Raw genomic sequence first — 23,711 nt, 5'->3', positions numbered from 1 at the left:
AGAGTAGGATGCCCCTGCCTGTTTTAAGAACAATGGACTGTGGTCTCCTTGCAATTGGACTTCATATATAACAACAGAAACATGGTGTTAGTGAGCTGGCCTTTGGGTCAGCTGGAAGACTTGACCTTGCTAAGGGTTGGGGCTGGACTGGCCCAGCACTGCTCTGTTCAGTGCCCTCAGAAGGACTGAAGCTATACTCTATCTTAATATCCCTGATCCTCCTGTCTTGTCCCCAGCCTGAGTGACTCCTGTGTGACAAGTGTGGAACCTTCATTTCCAATTTCAAGAATCCATGTCCTGTGACCCATGAAATTCTAGCACTTCTGGCTGGGTATATGGAGAGTTTCAATCAGGAATTTCCAGACTCTCACTGAAGGGGCCTATGAGGTCATTAGGTTGACCCTTCATAAAGCCAAAACCCCTCTACAAGGTGGCCATCAGGTCTTGCTTGCTTCCCTTGTCTAGTTCACTCCTTCCAAGAACACCCTTCTGAGCTCTGACTGTTTGGAAGACATTTCTCACATGAAACCAGGCTCTGAAACTCTCCCCAAATCTTCTGCTGACTTCTGAGACCACAGACTTTTCCACTTTGCTCCAAGAACTCTCTGTAGGGTCTTTGGAACCAGGTTGTGGTAGAGGCAAGAATACTGACTATTAAATCAGTGTTGGGAGAAGCCAAGACCTACCCAGATGACACCAGTAGAACCTCAGGGCATGAAGAGTTCACCAGCTGTGTCCTGAAACTGGGGCAAAAGCACACAAAACCTAAGAACCATGGTTTCCTGCCCCAAAGTTTATACCCAACTAAAGTATATACACAAAACCTAAGAACTATGGTTTCCTGCCCCAAAGTTTATACCCAACTAAACTATCCACCAAGTCAAGTAATAAAGACATTTTCAGACTTTCAGGTTCTTAATAAATTTGTCTTCTGTATTATCCCTCTTCTGAAATTCCTGGAGAATATGTTTGACCATTATGATGGAGAAAGCCAAAAGAGATAGGTCTGGCATACCTGGGTATGATAACTAACTAGTTTTATGTCAACTTGACACAAGCTAGAGTCGCTGGAAAGAGGGAATCTCAATCAGAGACATGCCTTCGTAAGATCTGGCTTTAGGGGGGTTGGGGATTTAGCTCAGTGGTAGAGCGCTTGCCTAGCAAGCGCAAGGCCCTGGGTTCGGTCCTCAGCTCTGGAAAAAAAGAAAAAAAGATCTGGCTTTAGGGCATTTTCTTATTAGTGATTGATGTGGGAGGGGCCAGCCCATTGTGGGTGGAGCCATCCCTAGGCTGGTGGTCCAGGGTTCTATGAGAGAGCAGTCTGGGCAAGCCATGATGAGCAAGCTGGTAAGCAGCACACCTCCATGGCCTCTGCATCAGCTCCTGACTCCAAGTTTCTGCCCTGTTTGAGTTCCTGTTCTGATGTCTTTCAGTGGTGGACTATGATGTGGAAGTATAAGCCAAATAACGTTTTCCTCCCCAAATTTCTTTTGGTCATGGTGTTTCATCCTAGAAATAGTAACCCTAACTAAGACACTGGAGATACAGGTGTGCACCACACAGGGAAAGGAGGTCACCAGAGCACCCTCTCTAGGTTGCATCTGAGAAGATGCTGTTTGCCTCTGAGCACCCAACAGGTGTCCTGACAGCCTTCCAGATTCCAGGTTTGTGGTTAGCAAAGATAGACGTCCCGCCAAAGAGAACAGGCCCAAGATACCAACTTCAGAGGGAAAACCCCTTGGAAACAGGGGAAGATTAACTGTTTATTCTAAACAGTTTGTGATGACCTAACAAAGCAGTGATCATATCAAGTGGGAGCCTTGGAGGATCAGGGCAGGCACAATTCTGGCAGAGTTCTCCTGAACCACTAGCTGAAACTCTGAAGACTGATAAGTCTTTAGAGGTACGGAGGCCGGCATTGTGTGAGCCTGTGTTCAAATTTTTGTTTTTAGGAACTCAGTTGGTAGGTGCTTCCCTTGCAAGCTTGAGGACCTGAGTTGGGTCCCCAGAACTCACATTCTAAAAAGCCAGGCATGGCACTTGTAATCCCTGAAGCTCAAGGACCAGTTACATAGTAGGCTGTTGTTGTTTACAACTGGACTCCAGCCCTCAGCTACCTCCACAGCTGCTCCATCTAGAGCAGTGGTTCTCAACCTTCCCAGTGCCTCACCCCCTTAATACAGCTCCTCATGTTGTGGTGACCCCCAACCATAAGATCATTTTCGTTGCTACTTCATAACTATAAACTTGCTACTGTTATGAATCGTAATGCAAGTATTTTTGGAGGTAGAGGTTTGCCAAAGGGGTTGTGACCCATGGTTGAGAACCTCTAATCAGGAGGCTCCTTCCTTCAGAAGAAAGTGGGGTGTCTCTGGGACCTTCCCCAATTCCAGCTGGCTGGGATAGGTGTGGTAGGTGGAATCAATGCACCATTTATCACAGGAAAGCCTCCAAATAAAATGGTAATTAACAGGAGACAGGAAGAACCTGGGACCGTGTTCCTGTGGGCACACAAGCCAGTCAGATCACCTCAAACTCTACCCTGATACAGAAACCAGCATCGCTCTGGTTTGGCCAACTGCCATATTTGTTCCCCTGGATACACCTGAGTCCTATGGATTGGGTGAGGATTGTGACTGTGGTTGCATGACCACAGGAGGGGACTCCTGGGGTGGGGCTCACTCTTCTTAAAGACTCACAGGAAGGGACCTTCCTGTCTGTCTCCTGGATGTTCCTGTGATGAGTCCTGGAGTTGACACAGTCATGTTCCCATGCAGGGGACCACTAAAAAGGATGAAAGCAAATCTACCAAATCTGACTGAGGGTAGAGAGGGACAGCAGGGGGTGGAGGAGCAGGATGACATCCCCAAGTCACTTCATAAAAACACCCATGACTGTGTCTGTGGCATAGGACAGTAACTTCCCATTGCCGGTCAGCCAGCTGTACTTAAAGGAACTTTGTAAGTCCTACAGCTTGGAGATCCTTGCTGGCCCTGCTGGGCTCCAAGCTGCAGGCAGCTGCAGGACCTCAGTCTCCTCTCTCCTGGGTGCAGGGACCTTGGCTCCTCTGCAGTCTCCAGCCCTCAGCTACCTCCAGCCAGGCAAGCTGAGGACTGCCAGGCAGCTCCTCCCCCAGGTCAGGGTTTATCAGGCATCTACTGTCCATGAACTATCCAACCCTCTGGACTCTGCTAGCTTATCTGCAGATAAGCTACGGTCCCTAACAGTCCTATACACGATCTTCGTGTGAATCAAATCAGATAATGGATTATTTGAAAACAGACGGTGTGTCGATTTACGAGACTGGAAAGTGAGTTTGTGAGGATGAATGAGCAACAAATCTCTGTAATCCGAGAACCTGAGACAGGGCCTAACAGCAGGCAGATACTCTGTAAACACAGGGGAAAATGTGAGCTGTAACCAATCAGGACCCTGCAATTCCTTCAAGCCGCAGGGATTGGCTGATGGATGGCCCAGCCATGTCAATAAACTGGTCAAAGTGAGTCCCGGGCTTTGGGTAGCTAGAAGATTATGGTCCTCCTCTGCACTCCGCCAGTGTGTGTGTGTGTGTGTGTGTGTGTGTGTGTGTGTGTGTGTGTGTGTGTGTGTGTGTGTGTGATGTGCCAGAATGACTGAGCTAATGCCACACAAATTGGGAGGCCTCCCAAGAATGGCCCCAAAGAGAAAACAGACCCCAACCACCGAAAACAGCTAAGTGTGTTTCCCAAGCCCCTGGACCAAGCCACACCTAAAGAGCCCTCTGAGTCTTCAGTTACCCGCAGTCCTCCTTCAGTCTCCTTGAGAGGGTTCGTGAGTCCTGGCTGAGTGACGGAAGGGCGTCAGTGAGCGCCTGTTCTAGTTTATTGTTGTAGTGTGTGTGTTTGTTTAGATGCATCCCCGGCTGGCCTGGAACTCACTCTGTAGACCAGGCTGGTCTCGAACTCACAGCGACCCGCCTGCCTCTGCCTCCCGAGTCTAGTTGGCTTTCTATTGCTGTGATAAAGCATCATGACCAAAAGCAACTTGGGGAGGAAAGGACTTGTTTGGTTTCTACTTCCACAGCACCACAGCTCATCACTGGGGGAAGTCAAGACAGGAACTCAAGCAGGAGCAGAGGCAGGAACCGTGGAGGGTGCTGCTGACTGGCACACTCCTCGTGGCTTGCTCACCCTGCTTTCTTATACAACCTAGGGCCACCTGCCCAGGTGTGGCACTGCCCACACTAGAATGGACCCTCCCATCCCACATCAACCATCAACCAGGAAAATACCCCTACAACTTGCCCACAGTCCAATCTGATGGAGGCAGTCCCACAGCTGAGATTCCCCTTTCCCAGATGACTAGCTTGTATCAAGTTGACAAAACTTTACCCAGCCCCATGATTCCTCTGTACACAGCTGTACACGGCATTACTCCTGCGGCATGGTGGGTAGGGAAGTGCTGATGGCAGTCTTGGTTTTGCATGGATGTAGCATCACAGGTGTTCCCTTTACTGTGGGAATTGAAAGGTGACCAGAAGGCTTCCATGTCCTTGGCATACTATAGAGATTTCCAAAACAGACCAACGCAGAGGGGTTTAGATTCAACCCAAGCTCTGCCATGTGATGCACCCTCTGGTCTCCTAGAGATCTTGCTAGAGAGGCCCTGCTGGAACTAACCTGTCTAAGCAGTTGTCCATCACACCAGAGGGTGCCATATTAGCTCCAGGCAGCCCACAGGACATCCAGCAAGGGTGTCCAGGACAACGTGAGCTGGAGCAGACCAACATGGAGAGGCAGACACTGTCAGATGGAACCAAACATCCACATCCTGGGTCTGGCTGCTCTGTGGTCCGGCAGATTCCCTGCTAGGTTGGATCCCCAGAGGACAGACTCCAAGAAAGGCCTGGAGTGAGCATCTCCTTGGAGAGCGAAGGGGCAGGATGGGCAGGGAGGGATGTGCACCTGGAGGAGGAGCTAGGGCTAGGGCATCTTGGGGTAGCCTGCAGCCAGAGCAGGGGCTTGTTATTAACCCTCAGTCCTGGCCACTCATCAGAACCTGGCTGTCCCCAGGCAGATGTCTGACCCTTGGGGAACAGCTCTTTTTCCCTCGGAGTTATTTTAAGAGTGAGTTCAGCAAATAGCTCTTCCAGTAGTGAGGGGACACATCAGGAATGTGAGACCCAGCAGTGTGTCCAAGGCACCTCCTGACAACCCAAACCAGGAAGGAGATGTGTCCCTCACTCCTTGTCTGCTCCCACTTTCCCTGTGATCTCAGGCCATGCTCTGGGAGAAATTCAAAGCACTGGGAACATCCTCCGATCTGAATCCAAGGGCCCCTGGGAACATATGGAGAAGGCCAAGATTGAACTGGGCTTGGTCACCTGCTCACACTGTCCATGTTAAGGCATGCACAAGATGTGGAGAGGTCTTCTCTTCCTTTACTCATCAGGGAACCCTCACATTCTCCTAATGACCATAATATCTGCCATGTCCCCAGAACTCTGTGTCCTTGAACATGGCTAAGCATCACTCCATGCATTCTGGAACTTTATCTAATATGCGACCTGGTGGAAGTCAGTCCGTGGAGTAGGTGAGGTGAACACTCCCAATGGGACTTTGAGTTTATATCTCCACTTGAACTCCAAGAAAAGCTTGTGACACGTGATGGTGACTTCTTAGAAGCCCAAACTTCTCTGATTGGCACGTGGGTGTCCTATCTCCCCTCTGCAGCAAGAGAACAGTGGAACCATCATCTCCAACTGGGTCCAAGTATGGCCTGCAGAAGGAGGGGCAGCCTGAGGTTCCCAGGTGTCAGGGTGGTGGTGCAGTCAGTACCTCTCACTCTCAGACTTCCTCCGGCCTCTGCGGGAAGCCTGGCCATGCCAACCAGCATGTGTGGCACAGTGGCCTGGGTTGCAAAATATATCCGGCATGGCAGTTGGTAAAGTTATGCAATCGCCCCCAACTTACGGAAACCACCTTGAGGTGCTCCCAGGGAGCAGAGGTGGATGGTCCGGCTACCCAGCTGGCTGCAGGCCTAAAGTGATAGTTGACTTCTTATAATCCCCAGAGGTCACCTTATGAGAGTGGGACCAACCCTTGAGGGGGCCAGAGAGCATGCTCCAAGGAGCTGTGGTGGCCAGCTGGAGGAGAGGGTCCTGTCAGGGATCAATCAGTCACCCTCCTTCTCAGGTGAGACAGCAAGCTTCACGCAAGGCTCAGGTAGCAGAAAGACTCGGGGGAAGTCCCACAGAGACTGGTCCCAGCTCCACATGGGAGCACTCTCCTGTTCTGAGCAAGATGAAATGAGGGAGTAGACAAGTCCACATGAGGACGCCCTGGGATTCATCAAAGCAATGTCAGGCTGTGCCCCAGAGCCACAGCTGCCACAGCTGCATGGTCAGTCACTCCTGAGAGTGCTGTAAAGCACAGCCAGAGGGATCCTGGAGCTAAGCTGGGGTCTCCCAGCGCCCTGCCCACCCCAGCCTCCTCCACAGCTCCCAGCGAGGGAAGAGTGGCCCTAATTGGGTGAAAGCCCTGTTTACCTAGAATGGGTCTCCCGCCCTGCCTCCCCCTGGTGCCCTGGGTGGCCACAGCCTCCTCGGCTCTCAGTTCTCCGAGGATGACACAGAAGAAGGATGTGAGAGGAAGAGTTGGCCTTGTTCCATTCTCAACACCTGGCCGCCTACACCTCAGGCCCCCAGCTCCAAGGCTGGGGAACGTGCCATGGTTTCCAGCCCTCTCAGTCTCCTTGTCCCTGCTGAGGGGGGTGACTCTGTGTGAATCTTCATTAGACATTGTACAACATACTTTACCTTGCTCTTTCTATTCCACAGTGTGTCTGAGGCCAACTTGTTAAAAATCCTCAGGGCCAGCCTGTTTGCCTCAGCTGTGGGAGGCATTGGAGCAACGGGGCCCCAGCTTCAAGCTGTCCTGGCCCACTTGTTAAAGCATGGCGACTTGCAAGTCAACTGTTGTATTTTATTCATTGTTATTGTATGTTTGTGTGTGTGTGTGTGAACCAGGTGCACGTGTGCAGGTCGGAGGACTTTTGGGTGGCTGTTGTCTCCTTCTGCTGTGGCTTCTGAGTGGCATGTGGGTTGTCAGGGTTGTGTGGCAAGTGCTTTTACCTGCTGAGCTACCTCACCAGCCCAAAGTGTGGGGGTTTTGCTTTAATTCTTGGCCTTTTGCTCTGTATTGCCCGTGTATAGTCGTGTGACATTTGGGCTACAATGGACCCTACACGTGCGTCAGTCTCATACAATGAGGATAATAGCATTGCTGCTGTGACTTTTTCTGAGGACACAGAGCAAAACGTCTGTTTCCCCCAGATAGGACACCAATGATACACCAAAAGAACTCCATGCTCTCCAACTCGATGAACCAATGACTTTCTTGGGGTCACTCACAGGAGCATGGATGAGGGGTCACTCACAGGAACATAGTGAGTGTTTACCCATAGGATCGCAGGTGAGGGGTTACCGGCAGGAACACAGACAACCCAAAAACAGCCAGATCACTGGGAAGTCATCCCCCATCTTGGGCGACACTCTCATGGAAGCTGCATTATGGAATCCCACCTTCAGTCAGCTTGCAGCTTGCATTGCCTATACACTCTAGTACCCACCCCCTAAAACCCCGGGTGGCTGGAAGAGGGGAGGGGTGACGGTGGGTGGAGATCCGGAGATGGCCTATCCCCTGCTTCTACCGCAAATGTCAGCAGTTTCATTGCTACTGGGCCAAGAGTTCTCTAGGTCACCGTAGAAACCTCTGCTCCATGATGGCTGCTGGTCACATTGTGCCTGAAGGAGAACGCTATGCAGGAAACAGCCACAAACCCCTGTCACGTAGCAACAGCACAGGACACAGCTGTGCAGTTCATAGTTGACAACTGCGACAGAAGACTGTGTTACTGCACCATGCAGTTGCTGTACTGGACTGCAGTGTGTCCCAACCTAAGGGGGTCCTTCAGAGTCCGAGAGAAGGCATTGCCATTGTCATAGGATGGCAGCTCCATGGGAGTTACTGCTTCTGAAGACTGAGGACAGTGACCACCAAGTTAATTTCTAAAACCAGTAATAGATGTCCTCCCTGCCCCTCTCTTTAAAGATACATCTTTATTTTTTTTTTTTTTTTTTTTTTTTTTTTGGTTTTTCGAGACAGGGTTTCTCTGTGTAGCTTTGCGCCTTTTCCTGGAACTCACTTGGTAGCCCAGGCTGGCCTCGAACTCACAGAGATCCGCCTGGCTCTGCCTCCCGAGTGCTGGGATTAAAGGCGTGCGCCACCACCGCCCGGCGCATCTTTATTTTTAATTATGTGTCTGTGTGCGGGTTTCTGCCATCAGAGGCCAGAACAGGGCATCAGATCCTGGAGCTGGAATTAATAGGCAGTTATGAGCCTCCTGACATGGGTGCTGGGAATCGAATAGATCTTCTGCAAGAGCAGGATGTGCTTTTAACCGCTAAGGCATCTCTCCAGACCATTCTCTTCTTTAAAATCCAACCTAAAGCAGGTGTGGTGGTGCTTGCCTTTAATCCTAGCACTCGGGAAGCAGAAACAGGTGGGTCTCTATGAGGTCCAGGCTAGCCAGGGCTACATAGTGAGACCCTATCTCAAAAAAAAAAAAAAAAGTATTTATTTGTTATTTATTTATTGTTGTATTTATTTTTATTTTATGTGCATTGGTATTTCACTGCATGTATGTCTGTGTGAAGGTGTCAGATTCCCTGGAGGTAGAGCTTGTGAGCTGCCATGTAGGTGCTGGGAACTGAACCCAGGTTCTCTGGAAGAACAACCAGTGCTCTTAACCACCAAGCCATCTCTCCAGCCTGTTTATTGCTATACTAGGCAAGGATTCTACTGTCAAGCTGCATCCCCAGTGCCCTGAAACCCATTTTGCCTCATGCTCAGCCCATGCAGACGTCTAGTGGCAGCTGTCTGCCTGACACATCTGTTTCCATCATCCGATTCTAAAGGGAACCTCCATATACAGTGTGTAGTAGGGCTTGTGTGACACTCTCTGGCATTTCCCCACTCCCATACTGGGTACTGAGTTTATGTCCTTACACATACCAGGCCAACATGCCACCAGTGAGCTTCCCCTGGGCCCCAACAGTCTCTAATTGAATTGTCCCACTCATCTTTAAAGTTTTTAATGATGTGATTGGATTTATATCTGACATTTTCATTGTTTATTTTCTGTGTCTCCTGTCTTTTTTTCTGTTTCCCTTTGTACTAAATGTAACATTAAATACAGTATAAACCCAACAGTACATACTGTTATACATACTGTTTTGTACAACTGCACAGGATAAGTGAAGAGGGACGTACATACATACTTGCTGTATTTCACTTTTAGTTACTTTAAGTATGACTCTACTTCAATTAAAATGGCTTTGTTACCTTACTGGTTCTCTGGCTTTTGTTTTGTGAGTTACACTCACTGTCTGAAGTCCCCTGTGTCTGGCCTCCAGCGCTTCCTTCAGTATTTCTCCTAAGACAGGTCTGCTACCCACAGAGCATCTCAGGGTTTGCGTGTGTGGAAATGTCTTTAGCTTGTCTCTCGTCACACTTAAGGCGCCGTCCCAGGGCCACCCATAGCCTCTCTCTGTTCCCATCACCCTGTCCCCCTAGTCCCAGTGTGGCACTTTCTTCAAAGAAAGCAAGCCCACTCTTTCCTGCTGTCTTCAAGACCTCGTTACTGGTTTTGAGGTTGTTGTTTTGACCTTGCCATGTCTGTCATGGGTCATGGTGTCTGTCCAGCTTGGAGTGAACTGTCAGAACACTAGGAAGTTTTCAGCCATAACTAGAGCAAATATTTTCCTCCACTTCTCTCTCCTCTCCCTGTCTGGCTTTTCCATTGTGCAAATGCTGGTGTGCTTAGATTCCAAGTCTTTTTCTTCATTCTCTCCTTACACACTGTGTAATCTACCAATCTACCTTCAAGATCACCAATTCGTTCTTCAGCCTCTTTAAACCTACTGTGGACATTCTCTAGCATTAGTGATTTTTACTTTTTCATTTTTCTTGTTTTTCTTTTTTCTTTCTTTTTTTTTTTTTTTTTTGGTTTTTCGAGACAGGGTTTCTCTGTGTAGCTTTGCGCCTTTCCTGGAACTCACTTGGTAGTCCAGGCTGGCCTCGAACTCACAGAGATCCGCCTGGCTCTGCCTCCCGAGTGCTGGGATTAAAGGCGTGCGCCACCACCGCCCGGCTTGTTTTTCTTTTTTAAAACTTATTTATGTGTCTATGTATATGCCACAGGTGTGCAGGTACCTGCAGAGGCCAGAAGAAGCCGTCAGATACCCTGGAGCTGGAGTCACAGGAAGTTGGGAGCCCCGCCCCCCCCCCATTGCGGGTGCTAGGAACCGAACTCTGGTCCTCCAGAAGAGCAGCAGATGCCCTTCATCACTGAACCATCTCTCCAACCCGTCACTCGCACCTTTAACTTCACAACTTCAAACCCAGTACTTGAATACAAAGCGCTGGTTCTGTCACTGACTGACACCCTCAGATCTCGTCTGCTTTTTAGAAAAATACTGCGTGTCTTTGCTGACATTTTCCATTGATGTAGCACTGTCATGATGCATTTCTGACATCTTTAGTTGATTTCTTTAGTTGTTCTTGGTTTTTCATTTTTGTTTGTTTTGTTTTATAAGGCTACATCTTAGCTGTTAAATTCTAAGTGCTGACCTAAGACACAGCTTTGTTGCCACCATTTTTCATTTCTTCACGCTTATTTTCTTGCTGAAACTGGACATTTTAGACAACACACTACAGCAGCTCTGGGTGCTGCCTCCATGACTCTCAGCTCCCCATCAGAGTTTGTGTGCTGATGAGTTGGGGGTATCCACTGGTGATGTCACCTGGCCACCCCACAGCGCTCTCTCCAGCCTTGGCGGCTGCCTTGGCTGTGCTCAGGGCTCCCTTTGGAGGGACACTAGCAGGTCTCTCTGTTGTTTCCCTGACCACACCGAGAGCCACCGAGATGACGGCATTGCCATCTCCGCAGTCATCTGTGGTGAAGACTGCTGCACACTCTGACCCAGTCAAACGCAGCCTCCTCTGAAGCCACGGTGTGTAGTCAAAAAACCATCACCTTTGCCCCCATCTGGTCCTGTCCCTTTACCTTCAGCCTCCAGGAAGCAAGAGAAGCTCCAGGGTGTAAAGCTTGAGACGTGTCTTTGTTCCCTGGGTCAGTGAAAGGTCTATGGCGTGGTGAGGCGGCTGCAGGGACCATCTCCTGTCACCAAGTGGGCTCTTGTCTTGCCCTCTCCAAGAATGGGGGAGGCAGTACAAAGAGTACAAAGGGAGGTACTTTATTACTAACTCAGGACTCAACAATGGGAAAGAATAACATGGATTGCCACTCAGGTGAGTCCTTCTCAGTTTCCAGTGTCCTGAAGCAGAGTCCAGCCCTCTGCCAGAGCAGGGAACCAGCTAACCAGGAACCTGGCCCGGAAGTACTGAAACTTCAGACTCAGCCAAATCTACTGAGAGACATACTGACTCTGATTGGCTGAACGTGAGCACACAAGGAGAGACCCGGGAACAGTCAGGGAAGGCTGGCAGACCTTAAGCTTGCTGCGATTCTCGGTTGCTATGGTAGCCGAAGGCTTGCTGCTTTCCCACCTAGGGGCTCTGGTCATCAATTTCCTTCAGCAGAGGTTTCGCTTTGTTTGCAGCTGCTGCTGTATATTGATTGACAGCTGTCAGGAAGACATTCTTTGTCTTCTGGGTGTGAGTTTCCCAGTCATATATTGGGAGTAAGTTCTATATTGGGGGCCAGGGGAGCTCCATTTTGGAGATGTATCTACCATGGCTGTCCACCTCTGCACTTCTCTCTCTCTCTCTCTCTCTTTCTCCCTGTCTCTTCTTTTTAGTTTTTTTTTGAGACAGGATTTCTCTATGTAGCCCTACCTGTCCTGGAACTTGCTCTTTAGACCAGGCTGGCCTCAGAATCAGAGATCTGCCTGCCTCTGCCTCCTGAGTGCTGGGATTAAAGGTGTAGGCCACCACACCTGGTTTCATAGCTGTCTTTTAAAAGCAGTATTAGCCGGCGGTGGTGGCGCATGCCTTTAATCCCAGCACTCGGGAGGCAGAGCCAGGCGGATCTCTGTGAGTTCAAGGCCAGCCTGGGCTACCAAGTGAGTTCCAGGAGAGGCGCAAAGCTACACAGAGAAACCCTGTCTCAAAAAAAAAAAAAAAAAAAAAAGCAGTATTAATTAGAGATTTTCTGTTCCTTGCAGAAAACCTCATTTTAACTACTACACCATCCAAAATACTTCTTTTGGGGGATGGCCTGTGATGAACCAGCATGACTCCATCTTAAGATCGGTAGCTATCTTGTTACAAGGTCAAAATAAACTCATTTCTGTTTCCCTACTTAAGTTGCAGCTGGGCAGTGGTGGCGCACACCTTTGTTTCCACCCCTGGGGAGGCAGATGCAGGTGGATCTCTGTGAGTTTGAGGCCAGCCTGGTCTACAGAGTGAGTTCCAGGACAGCAAAGGCTACACAAACAGACCCAGTCTCCAGAAAACAAAACAAACAACAACAAACAAACAAAAAACCCCTTAAGTCTCTATGTCTTAGAATTTAACCATCACTTGAATCTTCTTGGAATTTGACCTTGTCCACACCTGACTGAGTCTTGGCCTGTAGCCACCCTCATAAGAGAAGATGATCTGCCAAATAATTTTGAGATGTTTTTCCAAGTTCCTATGTAACCAAAACTCCTCTGGAAACCCCCCAGCCCTTAAAACTTCCCCCCTAGTTGCTGGGTGGTGATGATACACGCCTTTGATCCCAGCACTCAGGAGGCAGAAGCAGGTGGAGCTCTGAATTTGAGGCCAGCCTGGTCTACAGAGTGAGTTCCAGGACAGTCAGGGCTACACAGAGAAATTACATCTCAAAAAACCAAAACCAAAACCCCAAAACAAACAAAAAAACAAACACAAACAAACAAAACCCACAGGCCTAGTGTAGCTAGAGTTTTCCTGCCTTGCCCACAGTCAGAACAAATCTCTCTCACCCGCCAGTCCCACAGCCAGCTGCTCAGACCCAACCAAGTAAACACAGAGACTTATATTGCTTACAAACTGTATGGCCATGGCAGGCTTCTTGCTAACTCTTCTTACAGCTTAAATTAATCCATTTCTATAAATCTATACCTTGCCACGTGGTTCGTGGCTTACCAGCATCTTCACATGCTGTTTGTCATCGTGGTGGCTGGCAGTGTCTCTGACTCAGCCTTCCACTTCCCAGCTTTATTCTCCTCCTTGTCCCGCCTATACTTCCTGCCTGGCCACTGGCCAATCAGTGATTTATTTATTGACCAATCAGCAACACACTTGACATACAGACCATCCCACAGCATCTTACAGTTTTTGAGCTGTATAAACCCTACTTTCTCCTGTGTCCATGCTGTTCTTTCAAACCCCACTTTAGGTAGACAGCCCTATCTGAAAAAAAATAAATCTTGCTTAATTTGACTAAAAAAAATTTGGGTAATGGTCTTTGCTCTCATTCAGTGGGATTAACAGGTAAGCAAAGGTTACTTGGAGTCAGCTCTAACTACTTTCCAACAAGGAGCTCAATGTGGAACTTCTCTTCAGTGATGAATGGCATTTCTGCTCATCCTCATGGGTATGAGCTCAGGACACAGAGGGACAAGCTTGCTCCCATCTTGTCCTCAAGGATCACTGTCCCCTTTTCTGGCTTGGAGAAAACAAGCCTTTTCTTTCCAAAGTGACATTCAAGTAGCACTCCTTCAAGTAGCACCTGCTCAAAATGTTCAAGAGACATTTACAGCTGGTGGGGCATCTTGGAAACCCCCACACTCAGGAGGCTGGAACAGGAAGATCACAGGTTCAAGGCCAGCTGGGGCTGCAAAATAAAAAATGAAAGAGACTTTAGAGCCAGACTCCAGATGCCTGCCTCTCTAGCTCTTGCTGCTTCTAGGCCTCTCCACTTTTATCACACAGTTCCTCCATCTATGTTCCTTCCTGTGAAGTCCCCACAAGTCCCTGTCACCTAGGATGTTATTTCCCACTTTACAAATGGGTGGCAAAGACTGGATGAAGTCATGAACACAAGCAAGTTTCCCCATCTAGTGTACACACAGCCCTGCTCAGCCTCCCAGGCTGTGTTCTCATTCCTGTTCAGGCTGGTCACATAGAAATCAAACTCAGGACATAATTTAATCTTCCCTGTCCCTGTCCTCACCCTCATTGTGTCTCTCCTCCAGTGGGGATGGGGAAGCCCCCACCCCTACCCCATCTCCTTCCTGAATCCACTCCTTCCTCTGGTCCACTCACAGCTCACTCCAGGTATAAGGCTAGCTGGTAACCTGGGTCCTGGTGATTGGATCAGAGGTGGTCTCATGACACAGGTTGCACCAGTTCATAAGTGCTTGAACTTTTGCTGGAATATTAATAAAGTAGAAAGCTCTGTCCCCATATTAAAATATAAATAAACCATGTAAAGATGGGAAATACATAAGGTGTCTGGATCCTGTAAGGTGCTTTATTGACTTTGAATTTTTTAAATGCTTAATGTATAAAAAACAATAGCTTCTGAGAGACATTGGATTATGGAAACTGCCAAATTAAACCAACCCATATATTTTAAATGTCTTAACTTCAAAATGGAAGTCAGAAAATATATTGTGTTTGGTAAGAGGTTATGCCTTTGTTTCCATGGGAAACAAAAATTTATAGTTCTCTTCAAAATTAATAAAGATCAGATTTGATTATGGGAGACCTGAAAATCTTGGCTACAGACATTAAAAAAAGAAACCCACAAAGACTACAGGACAGATTATGTATATACTGATCCCTCTACATGGGAACAGCTCTGAGACTGGATAAGACATGATAAATCTTGTTGGTTACAGAGTCATGACTTATTAATACATGCCATCCTCTCATATGAATGGATAGAGACTTATATTACATTTTGGTTATACAGCCCAAATGGACTTATAAAGTTAACATATGCCTTTTACCTGCCCAAACATAAAACAAAAAAAAAACATCTTTAGCTGACTTGTGCATACCGCACATTCCATACTTGTGTTAATGTAGATATATATGTTACCTTTAAAAGTCTGTGTGTTTTCAGAACAATAAGACCAGACACCAAAGAAAACAAGTAGCCCAGGTGATCCAGCCTCTCAGAATGCCTCTGTTACAGTTTCCTCAAAATTCTACATCCAGAACAATTTCAAAACTGCTGACTGAGATGGTCCAGCTCACAGACTATTCAGCCAAGACTTCAGATAAGTCCTATATTTCCCCATCACACCAAGACTAGACAATAACTAGTTTTCCTAGGACTTGATCATTATCCCACTTTTCTCAGGGTCCCCTAAAGATGCCTTTGCCCCCAGACAACAGGAAATAGTCTAGTGAACACAATGCCTACATTTCTAAGAGGTATGGTGGGTGGTTTTTGGTAGGTTATGGATATTTGTCATTATTTTGGGGGGGGGGTTATAAGTTATTGGTCATGGCCAGGAAAAAAGCTAAAAAAAGGAGATTAGGTTCAGGGATCTCTTTCTGAAGGGAAAAGGGGTGAATATAGCATAGAAATGATGGGATAAAAAGGTGGATTGTTGAGTCCATTTTTGAACAACCACTAGTCTCAAATATTTTACATTGGTATGAATATTTATATATTGATACAAATTTAAGGTTATTTTGTTATACTGTATATATGTTTCTACTCTTGTTTAAGGTATTGTACCTATGCAGCTCATTGTAAAAGGTTATGTAAAGTTCTAGTCCTTGAAAGCTATTTAGGATAATAAAAAAAAATACAGGTTAGTAGTTAGCCATCTATAGCAATCAGACTTGTAGTCATGTTAAGTCTGTTTTCAAGGTCATACAGAGATATATTTTAGATAGATTTATGGTCTTTAAACACTTTAAAGATCTACAGAATATGTTGTTAAGGATGTTTTAATAACATAAGGCTTTTCATGACAGTGAGACACGTCTGCTCCTGGAAGCACCAATTTATTTCAAAAAAGAATGATGGGCATTGAAGAACCTTCATATGGAGTTTGCTTTCTTTGGGGTAAAGTCAGCCACTAGGCAAGAAACTACCCTTGCCTTGACTGCTGACAGAATGCTGTCCAAACTGGACCAGCAGGACATAAAAGAAAACAACTGCCAAACTTTGCCAAGACAAGGTAGGACAATCCTTCAAAATTCCTGCTTCACAGAAAAGTCTGTCAGATATTCCAGGCCTGTAGGCCAAAGATGGATGCCCCAATATTGTGGAGGAACCTTGGGTGACTGTCCAGACAGCCAGCTGTTTCTGTCATTGCTATCGTTTTGGAAGTTTCTTGCTCTGCATTTCCCATTTACTCAGGTAATATTATATCCGTCTTGGGTCTCTGATGGTGACTGAAGACTAGATAGTTACAGTTTTCCTTGTTACCAAATTCATGGGAAAAAAACTCACAAAAGAGATGTAAAATATACAGGGTTGAGAGACATAAAAGTTTAAGTTGTTAGCCGGGCGGTGGTGGCGCACGCCTTTAATCCCAGCACTCGGGAGGCAGAGCCAGGCGGATCTCTGTGAGTTCGAGGCCAGCCTGGGCTACCAAGTGAGTTCCAGGAAAGGCGCAAAGCTACACAGAGAAACCCTGTCTCGAAAAACCAAAAAAAAAAAAAAAAAAAAAAAGTTTAAGTTGTTTATCTAAGAAATGTTTCAAGGCCTAAAAAGATATTTTTAAGGTGGTAATAGATGTTATGATAAAAAATGGTTTAGGTATAAAATTTTGGATTCATCAAAATAAGATAGATAATAGAGTATTTTCTCTGAAATTGTCAAATACAAATGGACTGGACATTGCAAATGTAATTCTTATCTGATAATTATTCTTATTATATATAATTTTACTGTGTTAGAGTTAAACCCTTTCCTTTTTATTTATACAAAAAGAGGGAAATGTTGCAGAATATTTGTTTACACTGTAAAGATGTATCTTTGCCAAGGCATCTTCTGATTGGTTTAACAAAGAGCTGAATGACCAATAGCTAGGCAGGAAGAGGTTAGGCAGGACTTCCGAGACAGAGAAGATTCTGGGAAGAGGGAAAGCAGAGTCACCAGCCAGACATGGAGAGGAAACAGGAGTTGTAAAATGAAAGATAGGTAACATAGCGTGGCAAAACATAGATTAAAAAATATGGATTAACTTAAGTTATAAGAGCTAGTTGAGACAAGCCAACGCTAAAGGCTAAGCTTTCATAATTAATAATAAGTCTCTGTGCCATTAATTGGGAGCCAGCTGGTGGGACAGAGAAAGACTCATTACTGTCCTTCCACTGTGTGGGGACATATCTCAGACTCCTCTGCTTTAGAGCTGTCAGAAATAAAATTCTACCCTAATAAGTCATTTACCCTACAGTGTTTCGTGATGGCAGCAGAAACATACAAAGACAATAGTCATACACCAAACTGAAGTTTTGTTGCCTCGACTTGAGATGTGAGTGAGTGTGCATGCACATTCATGTGCTCAAACACCTGGATGGGCCTGTGTGGAGGCCAGACACTGAGGCCAGGTGACTTCTTTCTCTCTCTGCACCTCATTTTTTGAATCAAGATCTCTCACTGACCCTGATCTCCCCAATGTGGCTAGACTGGTTGGCCACTGAGCCCCTAAGATACTCCTGTCTCTGACGCCAGCCCCCAGGATTATGGGTGCACACACCTGGTTTTTACCTTTGTGCTGGGGATCCGAGCTCAGTTCCCATGTTTTCACAGCAAGCGTTTAATGACTGAGCCTTCCCCTCAGCCCTAAGTCTTCTGTTAACTGAGCCATCGTTGACAGATCATGAATTCTGTTATAAAACGGATGTTCCAGGACTGGAGAGTTGGCTCAGTGGTTAAGAGAACTCCTTGCTCTTACAGAGAACTCAGTTCAATCCAGGCACCCACATAGTGGTTTAAAGCCAGCTGTAACTCCAGTCCCAGGGGGTCTGATGCCCTCTTCTGACCTCCGAGGGCACCAGGCATGCACATTGTGCATATACATGCATTCGGGCAAAATACTCATAAACATAAGATAATAAAATAAATAAACATAAAAAGAGAGATTAAAAATAATGGGGCCTGGAGAGATGGCTCAGAGGTTAAGAGCACCGACTGCTCTTTCAGAGGTCCTGAGTTCAATTCCCAGCACCCACATGGTGGCTCACAACCATCTGTAATGAGATCTGGTGCCCTCTTCTGTATACATAATAAATAAATAAATCTTAAAAAAATAAATAAATAAATTTAGTAGATTAAAATTTTAAACTATTTTTACCTTTTTTTCCAAGTCATCAGTTTCACTATATTCATAGAACTGTATATCCATTGCCTCTCTGTGGTTTTAGAACATTTAAAAGTATTTTTTAATGTGTACGTTTGTATACATACATACATATATATATGTATGTATGTATGTATGTGGATAACTGCAGAGGCCATTAGAATTGACTGGAGTCACAAGCAATTGTGAAGCGAGCCCATGAAGGTGTTGGAGCAAAGTGGGTCCTCTGCAAAGGCAGTAGGCATTGAGTCAGCTCTTGAGCTCCACGGAATATTTTCTTTTCTTCTTCTTCCTCTTCCTCCTCTTCTTCTTTTTAATATGCATTGGTATTTGGCCTGCATGTTGAGGGTGTTGAGTTACAGACAGTTGTGAGCCTCCATGTAGATGCTGGGAATTGAACCCAGGTCTTCTAGAAGAACAGCCAGTGCTCTTAACCACTGAGCCATCTCTCCAGCCTCCCACAGAATATTTTTACCACACACACAGGAACACTTGTCATTAGCCATCATCTCTCTGTGCTCTTCCCTGAGCCCTGGGAACCATCCAGGCACTGTCTCTGCAGACTTGCCTTTCCTGAACACTTCCTACACACCAAGTCATCCAGCCTGCAGCCTCCATGCGGAGCCTCTTTCACTGACATCGCAACACTGCTTACCCAGCCTCCTGTCTAGTCCTTCACGGTGGTGGCTCTGTGGGCTGTTTGCGCCCTTTGGAAATGCTACTGCTGAGTTCATTTAAGCGTTTTTGTGGGCATGTGTTTTTGTTTTTGTTTTTTTTCTTTTCCTAGACAGGGTTTCTCTGTGTAGTTTTGGTGCCTGTCCTGGATCTCGCTCTGTAGACCAGGCTGGCCTCAAACTCACAGAGATCCACCTGGCTCTGCCTCCTGAGTGCTGGGATTAAAGGCATGCGCCACCACTGCCTGTCAACTATACAACAGTTTTATGTTCAAATTTTTTCTTAAGCTTTCTTTTCTTTCTTTTTTTTTTTTCTTTTTTGACTTCTTGATACAGGGTTTCTTAGTGTATCCCTGGCTGTCCTGGAACTTGCTCTGTTGTCCAGGCTGGCCTTGAACTCAGAGAACTGCCTGCCTCTGCTTCCCAAGTGCTGGGATCAAAGGCCTGTGACATCACAGTCAGCTTTAAGATTTATTTTCAATTATGTGTGCATGTGTGTGTTGCACACAAAAGTCTAGGTGCCCACAGATGTGTTCTGTCTCCTGGATCTGGAGTTAAAGGTGGTTGTAAGCCACCCAATATGGGTACTGGGAACTGAACTTCAGTCTTCTACAAGAGCAGTAAGCCATACACACTGCTAACCACTGAGCCATCTCTCACCCCCTTGTGTGTTTTGATAAGTCAAAGTGGCTTGTTTCCAAGTGGCTGCTATTTTACACTCCCAGCAGCAGCATGTAAGGGCAGAAGCTTTCAACACCCTCACCAACCTTTGTGCCCACACTTTCATTAGGCCCATCATGACCAAAGGCAACTTGGGGAGGAAAGAGCTTTTTCACTTACACCTCCATATCACAGTCCATCATCAAGGGGAGTCAGAGCAGGAACTCCAGCAGGGACCTAGAGACAAAATGTGAAGCAAGGACCATGGAGGATGCTGCTGAGTGACTTGCTCTCAGTAGCTTAGTCTGTGTTCTTATATAACCAAGGACCACCTGCCCAGGGGTATCACCACCCCTACTGATCTGGGCCTTCCCAGATCAATCATTAATCAAGGAAATGCACTGCACACCTACTTCAGGCAAGATGATGGAGGCATTTTCTCAACTGATGTTTCTCTCCCCAGATAACTCTAGCTTGTGTCGAATGGGGTGTACATGGGTTTTTTGTTTTGTTTTGTTATTGAGACAAGTTCTAACATAGTCCCAGGTAGCCTTGAGCTCACTCGGAAGCCAAAGATGACCTTAAACTCTTGATTCTACTGTTCTGCTTTCCAAATGCTGAGAATTCACACATATGCTACCATGTCTGTTTAATGTGGTATTGAGGGTTAAAGTAGGCAAGTACTCTTCCAACTGGGCCATATTCCTAGTCAATCAAATCACTATCTCAGTTACTATTCTGTTGCTGTGAAAAGACACCATGACCAAGGCAACTTATAAAATAAAGCACTTAATTGGAGATTGCTTACAGTTTCAAAGGGTTAGTCTATGATTACCATGGCAGAGCATGGTGCTGGATCAGTACTGAGAGCTTATATTCTCATCTGCAGACTGGAAGCAGAGAGAGGGCCGTGGGAGAGAGGGCAAGGAGAGGGAGAGACAGAGACAAAGGCTGGGCCTGCTCATTGTTTGTTTGTCTTTTGAGAGAGTTTCTCTGTGTAATAGTCCTTGCTGTCCTGGAACTCACTTTGTAGACCAGGTTGGCCCTGAACTCGCAGAGATCCTCCTGCCTCCAACTCCCGAGTGCTGGGATTAAAGGCGTGCTCCTGGCTTGGTCTTTTGAAACCTTAAAGCCCACCTCCAGTGACACACTTCCTCCAGCCTGCCACACCTCCTAATCCTTCCTGGCAGTCCACCCTCCGGAAGCCAAGCATTCAAATATATGAATGACACTGTGGGGGCTCTTCTCACTCAGTCCACCACAGTTAGTTTGATTTTAAAACTTACTGTTTGGATTACAAAACCGTTAAATAAAATTTTGCTTGGGATTAGGACTTCTAACAATTTCTGAAATGTCCCCACGCCATGTCCTCTAAGGCCCTCCACTTGCCGGCTACAGCTCAAAGTCGCCAGGGTCTGAATCAATCCCAGCAGGAGCAAGGGATTGCTGTTCGTCCAGACCTCCCTATACAGGCTGCCCAGGCCGGAGCCCACAATAGCCTCAGCTGTCCCCAGCCCCATGGAGTGCCAGGATCACCTTGCACCTAGACATACACTGTTAATCCTCACAGCCTCCCAGAGTGCAGGTTCTGTTTCACACAGATAAAACCAAAGTTCAGAGGAGTAAGCCCACTTACCAATACCCACAACAGTGACTGATCTGGGATCCAAACACATCCAAGAGGTAGGAACTCTCCTCACCGGGTGACACAGCTGTTGTCCCCGCTGGCTACCTATCACCCTCCAACTTCTATGACCTCTGGACTCTAGAACCAGGATGCCAAGGAGGGCCCAGCTGCCCCTTCCCTACTCAGCACCCAAAGGAATGTCCACCATTCCCTGTGTCATGGAGTGCCTGCCACAGTCCAAACCCTGCCCTCCAGGAATCCTTCCCAGACCTACTCCCACAACATTTCCCTGCAGGGTGTGACTTCCCTAAAGGGTTATAGCTGGAAGCTTGGTCCCTAGTGGCCATGTTGAGAGTGATGGGACCCCAAGAAGAAGATCCAGGGCAAGTGAACAAGTCATGGGCATGGCCTCCACAAGGGACTGATTTTGGTCTCAGATGGTGAGTTATTCTCTCAAGAATGAGCTATGATGTTGTGGAATAATCTTTTGGTACACTGTGAAGATGTGTTGTTCTGATTGGTTTAATAAAAAGCTGAACAGCTAATAGCTAGACAGGATTTTCGGGCACACAGGACGCTGGGAAGAAGTGGGGAGTGGCCAGATGGAGGAAGCAGCATGGATAGTACAGAGTAAAGGCAATAAAGCCACGAGACAAAAAGTAAATTGATAAAAATTGGTTAATTTAAGTTGTAAAAGCTAGTTAGTAACCAGCCTAAGCTATTGGCAGAGCTTTTATAATTAATGAGTCTCCGTGTCATTATTGGGGAGCCAGTAGTCCTGACGAAAAGGTCCAACTATGGGGCTGGAGAGATGGCTCAGTGGTTAAGAGCACTTGCTGTTGTTCCAGAAGACCTGGGTTAGTCTCCCAGCACCCACATGGTGCTCACAATCATCCATAACTCTAATCCAGGGGATCTGATCCCCATTCTGGCCTCCACAGGCACCAGGCACACACGTGGTGTGCATATGCACTCCAAACACTCAAAAATAGAATAAACAAGTTAAAAGAAAAGTTAAAAGAAAAAACCCTGAGTTTGGTTAGAGATGGAGATTCTGTCCCAGGAGGTCACCTAGGACTGTGTACTAAAGAAACACCTTTTTTTCATAAAGACTCTGCTTCAGGCATTTTGTTAAACCAACAGGAAATAGACGAGGACATGGGGTAAGGGTGATATACCCTTCCTTCCAGGTTCTTCTTCCTCCTCCTCCTCCTCCTCCTCCTCTTTCTCCTCTAGTTTTTTTTTTTTTTATTAGCAGATTTAATTCACTTTATTTTTCTTGTATAAAAACCCTTATGTGGTAGCCACAGCTGGAGCCTGGGTCCTCTGAACAGACACTCTGGTGTGGGTTTTCACAAGATGGTCAGTGAATTCCTGATAAGGAGATTTGGTGAACACAGTCTCTTTCCAGAGGTCGGGGGTCAGGTAGCTGTAGGTCTTGGAGATGGCATCAAAGGTGGCCTTGGCAAAGTTGCCCAGGGTGGCAGTGCAGCCCCTGGCTGACGTGTAGCAGTCATCAATACTGGCCATCATCAGTAACTTCTTAGGCACAGGAGCAGAGACGATGCCAGTGCCTCTGGGGGCAGGGATGAGACGCACCAACACAGAGCCACAGCGGCCTGTCACTTTGCACGGCACAGTGTGGGGCTTGCCAATCTTGTTCCCCCAGTAGCCTCTCCGCACAGGGACAATGGACAGCTTGGCCAAGATGATGGCCCCTCGGATGGCAGTGGCTACTTCCTTGGAGCACTTAACACCAAGACCAACATGACCATTGTAGTCCCCAATAGCGACAAAAGCCTTGAACCTGGTCCGCTGGCCAGCCCGAGTCTGCTTCTGCACTGGCATGATCTTTAGAACCTCATCCTTTAGGGAAGCGCCCAGGAAAAAGTCAATGATCTCGGATTCCTTAATGGGAAGGGAGAACAGGTAGATCTCCTCCAGGGACTTGATCTTCATGTCCTTAACCAGGCGGCCCAGCTTGGTGACAGGGATCCACTCCTTGTCTTCAGCTTTACCTCCACGAGCCCCGCGGCCTCGACCACGGCCACGGCCTCGACCACGACCGCGGCCCCTAAGGCCGCTGCCGAATCCCCCGCGGAAGCCGCCGCGGCCTCCTAGTCCCGGGCCCCCGGGTCCTCCGGGCCCTCCCGCTGCACCGGCGTCGTCCGCCATTTGGTGTTTTCCCGAAGAAGAAGAAGCCCTCCTCTAGTTTTTTGACACAAGGTTTCTCTGTGTAGCCCTGGCTGTCCTGGAACTCACTCTGTAGACCAGGCTGGCCTCCAGCTCAGAGATCCACCTGCCTCTGCCTCCCGAGTGCTGGGATTAAAGGCATGCACCCTCACACCCCACCCTTCCTTCCAGCTTCTTACAGGGAAAAAAAAATGTGGTTGTTTGAAAAGCTTCCCTGCTTTTCCACTCAGAGGTCCCCATATTCAGTTATGTAAAT

The 23,711-nt window shown here is 47.1% G+C and overlaps 1 protein-coding gene across 1 annotated transcript; it reads right to left on the bottom strand.

The window, feature by feature from the left end:
• Positions 1-22,504: 22,504 nt before the first annotated feature.
• Positions 22,505-23,452, bottom strand: LOC128098663 (40S ribosomal protein S2-like). The gene has a single exon (XM_052719973.1). The coding sequence runs from the start codon at positions 23,435-23,437 to the stop codon at positions 22,556-22,558; it is 882 nt and encodes a 293-aa protein (XP_052575933.1). The 5' UTR covers positions 23,438-23,452; the 3' UTR covers positions 22,505-22,555.
• Between the last annotated feature and the right edge of the window lie 259 nt (positions 23,453-23,711).

The sequence above is a fragment of the Peromyscus californicus genome, unplaced genomic scaffold (genome assembly GCF_007827085.1).
Source record: "Peromyscus californicus insignis strain IS unplaced genomic scaffold, ASM782708v3 Scaffold_6__1_contigs__length_162567912, whole genome shotgun sequence".
Classification (NCBI taxonomy): Eukaryota; Metazoa; Chordata; class Mammalia; order Rodentia; family Cricetidae; genus Peromyscus; species Peromyscus californicus.
The sequence above is the reverse complement of the archived record's forward strand: the minus strand, read 5'-3'. Positions and strand labels throughout refer to the sequence as shown.